General features: G+C 43.3%; 1 protein-coding gene across 19 annotated transcripts in view; it reads right to left on the reverse strand.

Moving 5' to 3' along the window:
• FMN1 (formin 1) overlaps positions 1-13,502 on the reverse strand; it is a 432,624-nt gene that overhangs the window by 159,828 nt on the left and 259,294 nt on the right. For 18 of the 19 annotated variants that reach the window (XR_012073400.1, XR_012073398.1, XR_012073396.1 and 15 more), the window contains one exon: positions 11,080-11,200. Coding sequence is in view for 12 of the 19 variants with exons in the window: in XM_072962721.1 (XP_072818822.1) it covers positions 11,080-11,200 (121 nt within the window). In the remaining 7 variants the exon portion in view is untranslated. Of the gene's footprint in view, positions 1-8,800; positions 9,928-11,079; positions 11,201-13,502 lie in introns of those variants that run through there. The other variant, XM_072962728.1, reaches the window with a different exon arrangement.

The raw sequence follows: 13,502 nt of genomic DNA on the forward strand, positions 1-13,502 counted from the left end.
ACGTTTCAATGGAAATGAAGAATACATGCGAGACACCTTGCCTATACTCTGCCAAGGGACTTCCTTCACATGAGCCTGGTTAATTCTTTCAAACAACCAGTGGGGAAGGCAGTGATACTCTCCCTCTTACACAAGGACACTGAGAGGCAGAGGGATGAAAGGACCAGCCAAGGGTTACACAGCTTGTGAAGCAAGGATCTGAATTCAAGACCCGTAACCCAGACTTTTCCATGGTGGTAGCTGCTCTTTCAATATTTTATGTTTCTTGTCAAAGAAAAAAAATAAATTCTATTAACCGTGTTGATTTGTAAACGAAGGATAGAAAAAGAGTGAAAACTGAGAAGAAACCAAGACAACATAACTCATGCTTCCCACCTAAAGATGTCACAATCATGGCTTCAAAGGAAAACACAAACTTCTTCCATTAATTAAACGGATGAATCAGGTTTCAGTTTCCATACCCTCTCTCCTTTCTGCACAATGTGTCTCTGAAGGCATTCCATTTGGGAAATGTGTGACCTTTACCCACTGTGCTGTGCATAATTGAATGCTTTGCATCCAAAGTCACCATGCCCATCAACATTTTACACCCACTGCCTTTCTGAAACACTTGCCCCAGTTCCTAGGTCTGTTTTGTTGAAACCATTTTACAAAAATAAATCATATCAAAGTTTTTCTTTTATTATTTCTAAGACTTTGCTTGCAAAACTAAATATTTTTAACACCATGGCAACACCGCCAGGACTCTGGCTAATGTATCCAGTGCCGTACCAGAGTTCAGACTTAGCAAACTCATGCCGCAGACAAATGGGTTTCGAAGGAGGAAAGAGCTAATAAATTAGGCACGGTCAATAATCATTCCAGTCGTGTCTTCTGGAGCTTCCTAAAAAGTGATAAATTAGCCAGGCTTGTCCGAATGGATCAATTCCCCCCTCTCCCTACTAGGACACAAACCGCACGGCTTCTCAATGAGAAGAACCAAATCACTTTGCTGTACCCTGGAAATTAACACAACGTCGTAAATTGACTAAACTTCAACTTAAAAAAAAGGCAGTGCATTCAAATAATATCTCCCACACCTTCCCAGGTACTTTCTCATATATCTGCTCATCTGACCCTTTCAATTTCCCTCTGAGCTGGGCAGGGAGGGAAGACTGGCTCCACTTTTTCCAGCTGAGGCTCACAGAGGTTAAGTGATCTGTCAGAGCTGCATGGCTTAGCACATGCTTAGTAAGAGGCAGAACTAAATTTTTAAGCTGCATCTCCTAAATCCTGGTCAGTACTACTTTCAACACACCAGCCTCTGGCATTGAAATTTAACTAAACTATCATTTACAAAGGCTTTGGTTTACTGTTATTTTGGGGTTTTGTTTTAGATATTTATCAAAGTTACACCTGCACGTAGGTAAAAGAATAAATAAATCTTGTGCACTCGATGAATCTCCATTCCACCAATTTCACCCAATTCTTCCTCCCCAGAGGCAACCACTTCTGCCAATTTCACCTGATTACTTCAGCACCTAACTGCATGGCTCTAACAAGCTCGTGTTGGCACTTTTTGATTTTTCTCGGTGTGCACTGTAAACGATGGAGTTCTTTCCTCCCCTCAGACCCACCACGCCTAAGCTTCCTCTCAATACAGCACTACTATGACTTCGTTAGACTGGTACTTGGTGTTGTCATTATTACGGCTTGGCAAAGACAACTTCCAGCCCCAGCTGATAGATGTAAATTCTGATTAACCTGCCTGTCCTCAACATTCCCCCCCCAAATTCCCTCACCCTCAGAATCGATGAGGTTTTTTCCCCCTAGCTTGCAGTTTTCCATGTACTTACTACAAAGGGAACTCCAAACTTGTTGCTAGCTGTGTAAATCCTGTCAAAACATTTGGATACATCAGATGCATTAACTGCACAGCCCTCAAGCATCTTCACCATGATTCCTCTGACCTAATCGAATCTGGAATGTTTGCTCTCCATGGCTGGTGGTCACCTTGGGCTCTCTGTCTCTCCTGGAGGATCCCTTCACCCGCCTTTGTCTGTTGGATTTTTTATTTACTGTCACCTTTGCATTCTTATTTCATAGTAAAGCACATTCTCTCGTAGCATCCTGAGGATGGATGCCTGAGAGAGAGTTTCTTTGAGAATTTACACGTCTGAAAATATTTTTATTCTGCCCTCACATTTGATTGAAAGTTTGGTGAACGTAAGATTCTGGGTTGGGAATAATTTTCCACCAGAATTCTGATCCATCCTAGCTTCTAGCATTACTGCTGAGAAGTCAGAAGCCATTCTGCTTAATTTGCTTCCTGATTCTCTACGTAATCTGTTCCCACATCCCACTCTCCACACTCTCCCCTTCTAGACGTGTATGAGCTTTCTTTTTGTCCTGACTATTGTGGAACATTCTAACAATGGTACGGATCTGTTGTACTCCTTTGTGCTAAAATCTCTTTGGGCATTTTAAAATTAGGAATTTGTGTCCCTCATGTTGGGAAATTTTCTTTAATCATTTCATTGATATACTTATATATGAAAACATGTGAACGTTTATGTATATGAATAAATTTATGTAAGAATTTGTGTTATGTATGAATACTGTGGTTAGAAATTGGCTTACTTCTCAGCTTTCTCCACTCCTGGGTTAGAATTCGGCTTTCTTGTTTAGCTAATTTATTTACCACTTGTCCCTCTACTTTTTGAGCTTCAGAAATTTTGTGATTATGGTTTTCTCATTCTGTGCTCTTGAGTTTGCTTTAAAAGAAGCCTCTCTAGCACTGTTTGAGTAATTCTCAAGACGAACTGAAATCGTACATGTGCGATCAATCCAAATGAATATTCAATTGGCCCTCTTTCCTCACAAGTTCTCCAAAAGTCCTCCAGTCTTTTTTCCCTCCTTACTAGAGCCATACTGCCTTTAGACCATGATCAAATGAGTGATAAATATTCACTCTCATGACGAGATCCAGTTTTCTCTTCTCTCTCTTAAAGAACACTAGGCTCTTATGGAGAGAAAGCCATCTGGTAATGCCCAGTGGTAGAAGTCATTTGTCCTGCAGAGTCAGAGCTGGGCCCAAGCACAGAGGCAAGAGTCTGCTCTGTTGGATGAGCTGACAAGCGTTGGAAGGTTCCCTCCATCTCATCTATGTCAGAACCCTACTCCACAGAATGTCTACAAATGGAAGAGATCAAAATGGAGTCCAGATCATGCAGGTGGCCTTGGGATGGCTCTGCTATTCGTCCGGCCAACCATGTTAGACTACTCTGCTTATCTTCCAGGTCATGAAGGGACGAAACTTAGGCCTGGTAATTAACTGTCAGAGGGAGGGACAGAGAGAATGTGTCAGAAGAACCAAGGGACTAAGAAACCAAAAGAGACTGACAGGCAGGAGATAGGAGGAGAGAAATTACAACGAGTAGATTAGCTGAGCGGGTAAGGGGAGAGACCAGAAAAAGCCTAAATTCCATCCAGCTATGATCTGTCATCCCTTTAGATGAAGAACTAGAGAACCAAGTGGGACTTCTTCCAGCTTTATCATTCTAATCATATGAATTGAGGGGAGGGACTACAAACAGTAAAAGAAGAAAGCAGGGTACAGTGGAGAGGGTTTAAGCTTTGTCATCAGATAAACCTGCTTCAAATCTCAGTTGTGTCATTAGCAGCAGACTGGCTTCAACTTCCCTACTGTTAAAATACAGGTAATACTTATATCAAAGTAGTTTTAAGGAACAGAAATGATGCAAGCAAATTTGCTGGTATTTGGTAAGTGCTCATTAAATGGTAACTGCTGTCATGCGTGATGGTGGAAGCCAGCATGCACCCCACCCTCAGACATGTTTACTGCACTCGTGACCACTGTCCACGCCTGCAGGGAAAAGGACGTTATCACTGCGGTGAGAACTGCCAATGCGTAAGAGTAAGAAAAAATGAGCCAACTTGTAAGCTGGTTTTATTACTGCTTTTAAATTCTCTACAGATATGCCAGATATAAGGTGGGGCACCAAGTTAAATGTTAATTTGAGATAAACAGGGAGTATTTTTTTTTTAGTATAAGTGTGTCCCATGCAATATTTGAGACACACATGAACAAAAGTCTTGTTGACCTGAAATTCAGATTTAACTGGGCCTCCTGCATTTTATTTAATAGATCTGACAATGCTAAGGGTGCTAAGGGTACCCCTGTACTGCATGCAATGGGGGCAGGATGCCCCACTGAAGCCCCTACCTCCACTGCTTGCAAGGTCCCAACTGTATCTGCTGGAAATTCTAAAGAACAGCCATTACAGACCTTCTTTAAATCATTTCTTTTGCTTCCGGAGATAATATCAAGAGTCCCCATCACTTTTCCTAAATTCTGTTTTGGGCTCAACAGGACTGACTAAATCTGCAAAAGGTCATGCTTTTTGCAGACCAAGTGGTGGGCAGATCCTGACCGAGGAGGCGCCAACCTGGCTGCGAGGAAGACAGTCCAAGAGGACGGTGGTCAAGCAACCTCGCCTTAACGCCTCGCGCAGCGGAGCCGGGACAGGACCCTTCCTCCTGCCCCCAGTGGTACAAATTTGAATATTCCTTAGTAGATCAGCAATACCAGTTATTAGCATTTCTACTCACTTCTCATGCTCAACTCCGGATTAACCGTAAGAGGAAGAGGGAAGGATACCACACATAAAGCCAAATTAAAAACTGGAAAAAAAAAAGTGGTCCAGGACAAGACCAGACGCAAGTTCTGCTAACTCGCCCTCTGCCCCCTTCCATCACTGGGGATACCCACTCTCCTGCTGGCAGCTTCCCTCTCCGACACCATCGGTGCTCAGAGTCCCAAACCGGCCTCATAGACCTCACCCTTCATCGCCTCACTAATATCACCTCATCAGCGTATTTGCCCAGACACTTAATTTGCTCATGAAGTTGAAAGGCAAAGAAGATCGCTCTTCCCTTGTAGGAGACACAAGCAGTCAGTTGCTTTCTGTGTAGTCTCAAACAGGAAAGGTTTTCCAACACAGAAAGAGTACAGCTGACTCATAGTGATTAATGTTAAAAATAATGTATTAACTTTTTAAAAACCATCACTAATCCTTAGCCTCACCAACCTAGCTGTCTATTGTTGAGAGCTGAGTGTAACTTAGGTTTTTTAACCTAGTTTTAACTGTGAAAGTTCGTATGCATATCCAAATAGTTCACCTACTGCCACCCCACCAGTCTCTGCCCAGAGCCATGAGAAACGACCACGTAAGAATGTTCTCATTTCCTGTTTTCATATGTGCAGGTATGTGGCTCCCTCTCTAATGCCCCTTCTTTGAGCTGATTATATTGGTATTGACTATGTGCCTCTAAATAGCGTTAACTCTTAATTTTTTGGGTGGGCTTTTAGAAAGGCGGGAAGCTAAATGAAAGACTTCAATCTGCCATCTTCATCTGGAAGAGATGCTGACTACAGAAAATCTACCAACCCCCCCACCACCAAAAAACCCCTCTCTTTCTTGAACTATTACTTTCATGTATATATGAATTTTCATCCTCCTGCAACTTAGATTTGGAGGTAGAATACTCAGGCACTAGTGTTGTACAAAAAAGAGTTTCATTTGAGTCGTTCTGAGCTTAATCTGATCATTCCACTAAAATAAGGACATCGCGACTGCAAACGACTAAGGATGTGATGGATGTACTTCAATGTACAGTTAGAGATATTACTACTATTCAAACTCAGAGTGAAGATTTCAACATTTATCGAATGCCTGGACTACACATTTCACACAGCATCTCATTCAGAGAAGGCTTAAAAGTGAACATTTCAGGATAAACAGTTGAAGGATAAACATTTATAGAGTGATAACAGATATCAAAAAAGTCAACAGAGGCTCCATGCCTTTCCAAAACTGTCTGAGCTTATTCCCAAATATTTCTAAATGGTACATAAGAAAGGGCATGTTCAAATATATAGTCTTAAATATTTAGAGAAAAGGACATCATCAGAATTATCTTCAAACACACACACACGCACACTCACATCTCAGCCAACCTGCTCAGACAAGTCTGATTATCTTACACTGAGGGTTAACTAATGATTACATTTTCCCAACTTACAGATGCAATAACAGGGTTACTCACGCATCATTTTCAATGCAAAATTTAGCACACAGCTAGCTGATTAACTAGCCCACCCTTCATGATAAGGGGATATTAAGTAACTCTTGTTAGCTAATCAGGGTGATTTATTTTCAGTCTTAAACTTTTCACAAGAGGCTAACTTCTCAACACCAGTCTGAAGCGTTCCTGTCTCATTTCCAACAGCAAAATTGACTTTCCTACTTTCAAAGCCAGAAAGACTTTTTCGTAATGAAACATGATCGTAGGACTTGAGGGCAGTGATACTAGAGTAATTTTGAACAACACTAAAGTTACCCATTTTGGCTTTCAAGCATCAAGACATCAGAGAGAATGTGACCGATTCTACTGTATCTGTTCACGTGGGCGACAAACCCAGCAAGGACAACATAGCCAGGGACAAGGAGGAGCACTGATACAGGGCAAAGGTCACACCTGTCCATCACAGGGACTCCTAGTAAGGTCACTCAGGGATGACCATTTAACCAACAACTGTGTTCTTTATATCAAAACTTGATAGTAACATCGACATCCCTTCCTCTTAATTCATTCTGTAACCCACAGAATGAATATTCCACAACATATTACCAAGCATATTCACTGAAAGAAACAAAAATGGTCATTCGTGTTTTAAGTTGAGAAATCCTGCTTCCATCAGGGTTCAACCTTTTTGATTTGTTGTTTTATACTGCAGAACTTCCCAGAGCCTTTTAGTAAACTCACTGTGTCCCTGTGATTTGTTCTCAGTACAGAGCATTTCCAGGCTTATCAGACTGCAGACTCTTTCAGAGAGAACCAATTCACACAATAGTGGTGAGTGCCACTCCTTGAGGAATCTTACATCTACGGCCTCAGCAATTGTGTGTGTGTGTGTGTGTGTGTGTGTGTGTGTGTGTGTGTGACTGGTATTAACTGGCACGGTCAGAAAGAACCCACTGCATGGTGTATTTGTTTATTTGTGCTATTATAACACATTACCGCAAACTTAAGTGGCCTCAAGCACCATAATACATTCCTAGTTCTGTATGTTGGAGTCTGACGTGGGTCTCCCTGAGCTGAAATCAAGGTGTTGACAGGGCTGCACTCCCTTCTGGGGGCTCTAGGGAGAATCTGTTCCCTGCCTTTTCCAGTTTTAGAGGCTTCCCACATTCCTTGGTTCACTGCCCACTTCCTCCACCTTCAAAGCCAGCAACACTGCATCTCTCTGATCATTCTACTGTACTATCTCCCGCTGACCACAGAGTAAGAAAGTTGTCAGCTTTTAAAGGTTCATTTTAAAGATCTGTGTGATTAGATTAGGCCCGCTTGGATAGTCTGGGATAATCTCCCCATCTCAACGTTGGCAGACTCCCTTTTTGCCGTGTAAGGTAACACAGTCACAGACTCCAGGGCTCAGGGTTTGGACATCCTTGGGAGCCGTTATTCCGCCTACCACACATGGGTCGGTAAGGACACCTTCAGGGTCCTGGCTGGCAAACAGGGTCGAGGAGGAAGGAGAGCACAACTATTCCTGCAGATGTGACTTCTGTCATATCAGAGTATCAGGGAAATCAAAGTCTTGTCTGATTAAGGGATGTGGAACAATGAACCCGATACGGAACATGTTCCCCAGAATTTGGTGGGTAGTGCTCTGGGACTCAGCCGACACGGCCAGAGGGCCCCCAACAAGATGGGCCTGATTCGGCAAGGTGTCTGTTTCCCAGTAAAAGGTACCCCCTCATCAGCTTTATTGAGGCTTTCCTTACTAAGGGACTGTGAATGCATCACCTCCTATGATGTAGGTGCTGTCATTGTCCTATTTTACCGGTGAGGGAAGACTTTTTATGGTTATGTAACTTGACAAGATCTTGCTCTCACCAAACCAGTAGAAGGTATCAATCTAATTCCAAGGCCCGAGTTCTTAATCCCACACGGCAGTGTTTGCCTTGTAACCCATCTCTCTCACGTCTTCCCCCCCGCATCTCCCATGCAAATTAAGGTCTTTTCTTTGTCTCCATCTGACTGAGGGTCTACATATATGATTCGAGGAGAGTGTTTGCACACACTCACACTCAGGCACACACATTCAGTAACTCTTTCTATTGTTTGTATCTTCATGAGGCTTTATGCCTTGAACACGTATCTTTCTGTTGTGACCTCTGATCAGACATGGAGACTGCTGGGCCTGGGGCACAATAAATCACTAGTACAGGCCTCAGAGTCACATTTAGTTGCAAAACGCAGCGAGGTTGCCATCTGTGGAGTAATGTGGCAAGTTCCTTGAGCACCAGGAACTTCAGTTTCCACCTCTTGTGAGAGATGTATAAAAAAATACCTGCCTCAAAGGGTCCTTGTATGGACTTAAAGAGATGATATACATAAAGCACCTGATGGTGATCACGCAGTACACTGCAGCGATCTCTTATCCTCAACTCCTTGCTGCGTTTACCAACATAAAAGTGCTATTCGAAGCTCTTGTCGCTAGGAAAGATGCTTATCGTCCACCTCTGCTTCCGTCAGTGATGTCTATACAACCATCACCCATAGTTTAACTCACACACCCTATTGTTAAGGTGTGGTTCTTGCTACTCAAAACAATTTTCTTTTAAAAGGCTACGCCTGCCTGGAGAACCAGGGCCTGGGCCTTCTCGAAATTTGCTGATCACATCTGGTTTAGCTTTAGACATTTTCTGGGGTTTTGCCAGCAGCCACGACACTTTAATGGCTACAATAAACCTCAAAGCCTCATCAAATCTTTGCTGTATGTGTGAAAATTATGTCCTCTTCAATTAAACATTCAATCTCGGCTCACACCAAGGCCTTATGGAAAAGGAGCTGAACCTGAGTGGGGATGGGAGATGAAACGGACCGCCACCACGCCGGCCATCTTGCCAGATGGGATTTAGGAGGAGAAGAAATTCATTAGGGAATCCGTGGTCTGCATTTTCTTTAAATATTTACTAGGTGCCTTTCATGTATTAAAAACACTGGCATCTCTAAAGATTAGCAAGGCATTTTTGTTTAAATAGTCAACGCGCGGGGGGGACCCCCAATTTCCTCATCAGCCTTCGTGGTACACGTCACATCTTTTGGGGAGGTCTATCGCGAAGAAGAAAAACAACGGCGGTGGTGTGCAGTTTTCCTTCATAAGGCAGCTCCTCCAGCTTCAGAAGTTCTTGTATTTCCTTAAAACTGACTGAGGAGACTGTGGGTTGAATACTGAGAGATCTAAGATGACACCAAGGACCCCTCCAGAGAAAATAAGGCCCACCCCATGCAGAGGGCTTTGGGGGAGCCCCTGTCTCTCCACTGCCCTCCCAGCTCACTCTTCTTCTCCCTTTGTGGTTTATCATCAAACACACAAGGATGACAAAGGGAGGGGCCCACCCCAGATGCCTGAAAAAGGCAGCCCATGGAAGGAAGGCAGGAGACGAGCAAAGAGCCAACCTAGATCGGATTTTGGCTCAAAAGATTACATGAGAGGGCAGGGCCCACGCTTCATGAGGGCCGAGGGACGAGAGAGGATGGGCTGTCAGGGATGGCCACGGCATGAACAAGCACAGGTCCTCTGGGGTACTGCGAAGTCATCCAGACGACAGGCCAGGGCCCTAAGTCGGCCACCGAGAAGGGACAGAGGCAACTGCCCCGTGATGGCTGACTCCGCTCTCTTACAGCAGGAATCAAGTTTCTCATCTTAGTCAAGGAGAAAACTTCCAGTTGTTCAGAAGAGGAAAAAGAAGGATCACAAGGTCACGTATCGCATTCCTGAGCGGAGCATCCATTTGGTTGAATTCACGCTCTCAACCACATCAACAGCGGGGGAAAAAGAAAATCCACATGTTCCTTTAAAAATAATTTACAAGGTAAAAATATTCACTTGTAACCACGATCCTTATTTAAGCCAGTTTTATGCCCAAAGTAAAAATAAACGGCTCGCCCTACCACCGGGAGCAGATCTTTCCCACTTTACTTCCATTTCCAAGCTGTCCTCCGTCTAAGACTTAGATTTCTGAGCACTCTTTCACAATAAACATTTTTAAAATGTTTATTTTATGTCTTAGTGTAAAAATATTCCTGGTGCAAGCTCTCCATTTCCTCAAGCTCTGCTTCTGGCGCTCTGGGCCCCATTTCCACATTAACACGCTCCCTAAATCCTCCTCAGAGCCCCTCACCCGGAGTTACACAAGCTCCAAGGCGAGTATTTATATTCTTGGACAAGGAGATGTCTCCACAGCGAAAACACAAGACTCGAGAAAGGCCGAAGGAAAATTCCTGCCCAAGAGAGACATACTTCCACCTTTTAAAACAGCCAAGAAGGGCTTTCAGCATTTTGCTTGAGATAATTAAAAATGTAAATTAAACTAAAATAGAATGTTTACTACGGGTGACGCCATCATTACTAGACTCATATACATAAACCAAACATATAGGGACATGTGTGCGTGCGCACACGCGAGAGAGAGAGAGAGTGAGAGAGAGAGAGAGAGAGAGAGAGAGAGAGAGAGAGAGAGAGAGAGAGAGAGAGAAGGCAGCAAGCATAGTGAACTAGCTTAAAAATGCAATGCAGGAGATTTTCTAATTAGACCTGATCTGCCTCTCACTGGCCGTGGGAATACAGCTTCTCTAAGCCTCATTTTTCTCCCCTATAAAATGGACTTAGTGTAGTTTCAGCTTATTCGTGTTGTTATAAGAATCTTGTGAGACAACAGTAAGAATTCAAAAAAGGGGTTGCTGTTATTATTATTAACATTGTATCTATTAGATGTTGGAAAGCATAGATGTAACAAGCTGTCTATACAGTAAGCGCAGATTAACACTAATAAAAGAGAGGGATGTGTAAAAACTGCCTCCATATAGCACACAGATTCATAGGGACGGCAGCGTACCATAACCAAACTCTGACCAGCGCCATCCGTGAGCCAGATATAAATAATTCTCTTAAATCATTTTTGTAAAAAAATCTTATCATCGTCACAAGGGATCAGTTCCCGTTACCTTCTAGTTGTCTCTTCAGTTTTTTCAAATCTTTTATAAGGTCTTCAAATTTGACTTGGGAGGCCAGAAAGAAATCTTGTGGCTCGGGCAAGGGGAAAACGCTCTTTTCCGTTCCTGCTTCCTAGAATATACGGGAAACAAAAGTACATTATACTTCCTGATGGTCACTTTCAGTTGAAATTCCAATGCATCTTTCATCGGGTGGTAAGAATCATGGCAATGCTCTTCTGCCATCCCCACCTTTGGACTGGTCACTTAGAAGCGCTTTCATGTCTTTCATGGTATCGTTTTGGTCTTACTGTCACTGAGGCTGGCTATGGCCAGGGCTCCGGCAGAGGCTGGTTTCCCCTTTGCCTCTTGAATCAAAGAGAGAATGGTCAGGTATGTCCTAATCTTAGACACGCCGCTCCCAGGGGAAAAAGCATAGGAAGAACACATGAAAGCACTTAGGTTTCAAGTCCCTGTTGAGTGTCACATGGTAGCAATTAGATAACTCGTCTCTGGGATGTGCCAACGGCTGTGAACTGTCAGGTACTGGACAAGGCAGCGCTGCAGTGGAGGAAACCACTGCCCTCCGTTATGCTTCTACCTGCCTTCCCCTGCAGCTTAAAACTCATGCCTGTGTGTCTGTATGTGTGTATGTGTGTGTATGTGGTGTGTGATCAAATTCTTCACTTATCTGTAAAGACGTTCCTAATGTTTTTGGCTTATCTTAGCAAATACTTACAAGGCCGTGGTGGGGTAGAGTTTTAACAAGCTCCACGCTATGCCTAACAGAGGATCTAAGGTGAGGAACCTCTTGAGGGACACAATCTATACTCATGTTGAAAGACAAGCAGAGCCTCAAATATCTTTTCCAGCCCAGCTTGCCCTCTCCCCGACTTGTTTAATATAAGCTTTGTATCCTGCGTGTCTCAGGCAGTCTTCAATTATTCCTCTCTCTGCACAGGCTACTTTGCCAGCTTTCCTTCACATTCCATCTTCCCTCCTGCCATTAGGACTAATTCCAAACCCTAAAACTGCTTTACAAGGCACTTTATGATCTGGCCTCTGTCTCCATCTCCAGCCTGATTTCTCCCTTCCCCTATCTCTACCTCCCTCTCCTAAACGTGCAGAAAATAACAGAACAGGCCACCATCTCTCACCTCTAGGCTTTTGTCTATAAAACTGTCCCTTTCCAACCCTCACCTGGCCTCTCCTCACACCTCCTTGTTCATATGCATCCTTCAAGTCTTAAAACAGGTATCACTTCCTTGAAGGTCTCCTCTAAGCCCCAGCACTTGGGGGTTTCCAGGAGTCCCTGGTATTTACCTAGTTAGCACAACATTAATTTAAAAATTGCCTTGTTAGCTTGTGTGTCTTCCCTACTAGACTACAAACTCTCTGAAGGCAGGAACTGTGTCTTCTTCTTCATAGAATGCATACTATCTGGCCTACCCATAAACTTTGTTCAGTGCCGTTACAGAGAGCTTATAAAATGCTGCTCTGCGAAGTTTGCACCTTGGACAGGAGACACCTAACTTATTATACCATTTTCTGGTGGTTTCAAGAATTCCCTGGACTCCTCTCCCTTCCTTTAAGACCTGGAGCCTTACTTGGGATGATAGGAGAAGGTGGTTTTCCTCATTTGATCAGAACAGCATTTTGCATGATCAGTGTGCTATTTTTCATCTTTCTCTACTTATGTTACTGCTTTGAAAACAAGGGAAACAGTGCAGTAGTCTGAGTGCCAAGATGGAGCGACATCTAAGATGCTGGCCACCAAACTCCATGGTAATCTACACTGGAAAAACTCACGCATATCTCTTTCGATTTTCCAAAATTATTTTTTTTATCAGATTCATTCCTGGCTTCATTTTCTTCAAGCTAGAAAAAAAGAAAATGCTGCTGAGCAAACCAGCCTGGTAGCAGTACTTGTGGAAGTTGCTCAATTAAGAGTTCAAAAGACATGGCTCTAGACGGGTTTCTTGAAACTTCACATGGACCTAGACTTGGACCAAAAACTACACACGAGTGGAAGGAAGCCTAGAGCAGGATTCACCTTCCTTCTTTTAATTGCTCATCACCACTAACCACAAAAATCATCACTTACGCTTCTCAGAGGGAGGGGATCATTTAATAAATCACATCATTTGATGCTCGTGTTGAGTGAAACACATTTTGCACAGTGAAAATGAGGAGAGTGCCACACAAAAGTTGACTTCTTATTTTTCCTAATCTGGACCATCCTGTGTTTGAAGCTAATCTTACTGTAGGATGTTCCTCTGTGAAGTCCATTCCACTGCGTTTAGCTCTCTCCAATGAACGTTAAATTCCACAGGGAAATTCCATCCTTTCTACACCATGCATCTGACTTGGTTGAGGCACACATGATGAGGTAAATACGCTCATGCCAACCTTGACTTTGAACTATTACCTCAAGA

This window comes from Vicugna pacos, chromosome 6 (genome assembly GCF_048564905.1).
Source record: "Vicugna pacos chromosome 6, VicPac4, whole genome shotgun sequence".
In the NCBI taxonomy this organism is placed as follows: Eukaryota; Metazoa; Chordata; class Mammalia; order Artiodactyla; family Camelidae; genus Vicugna; species Vicugna pacos.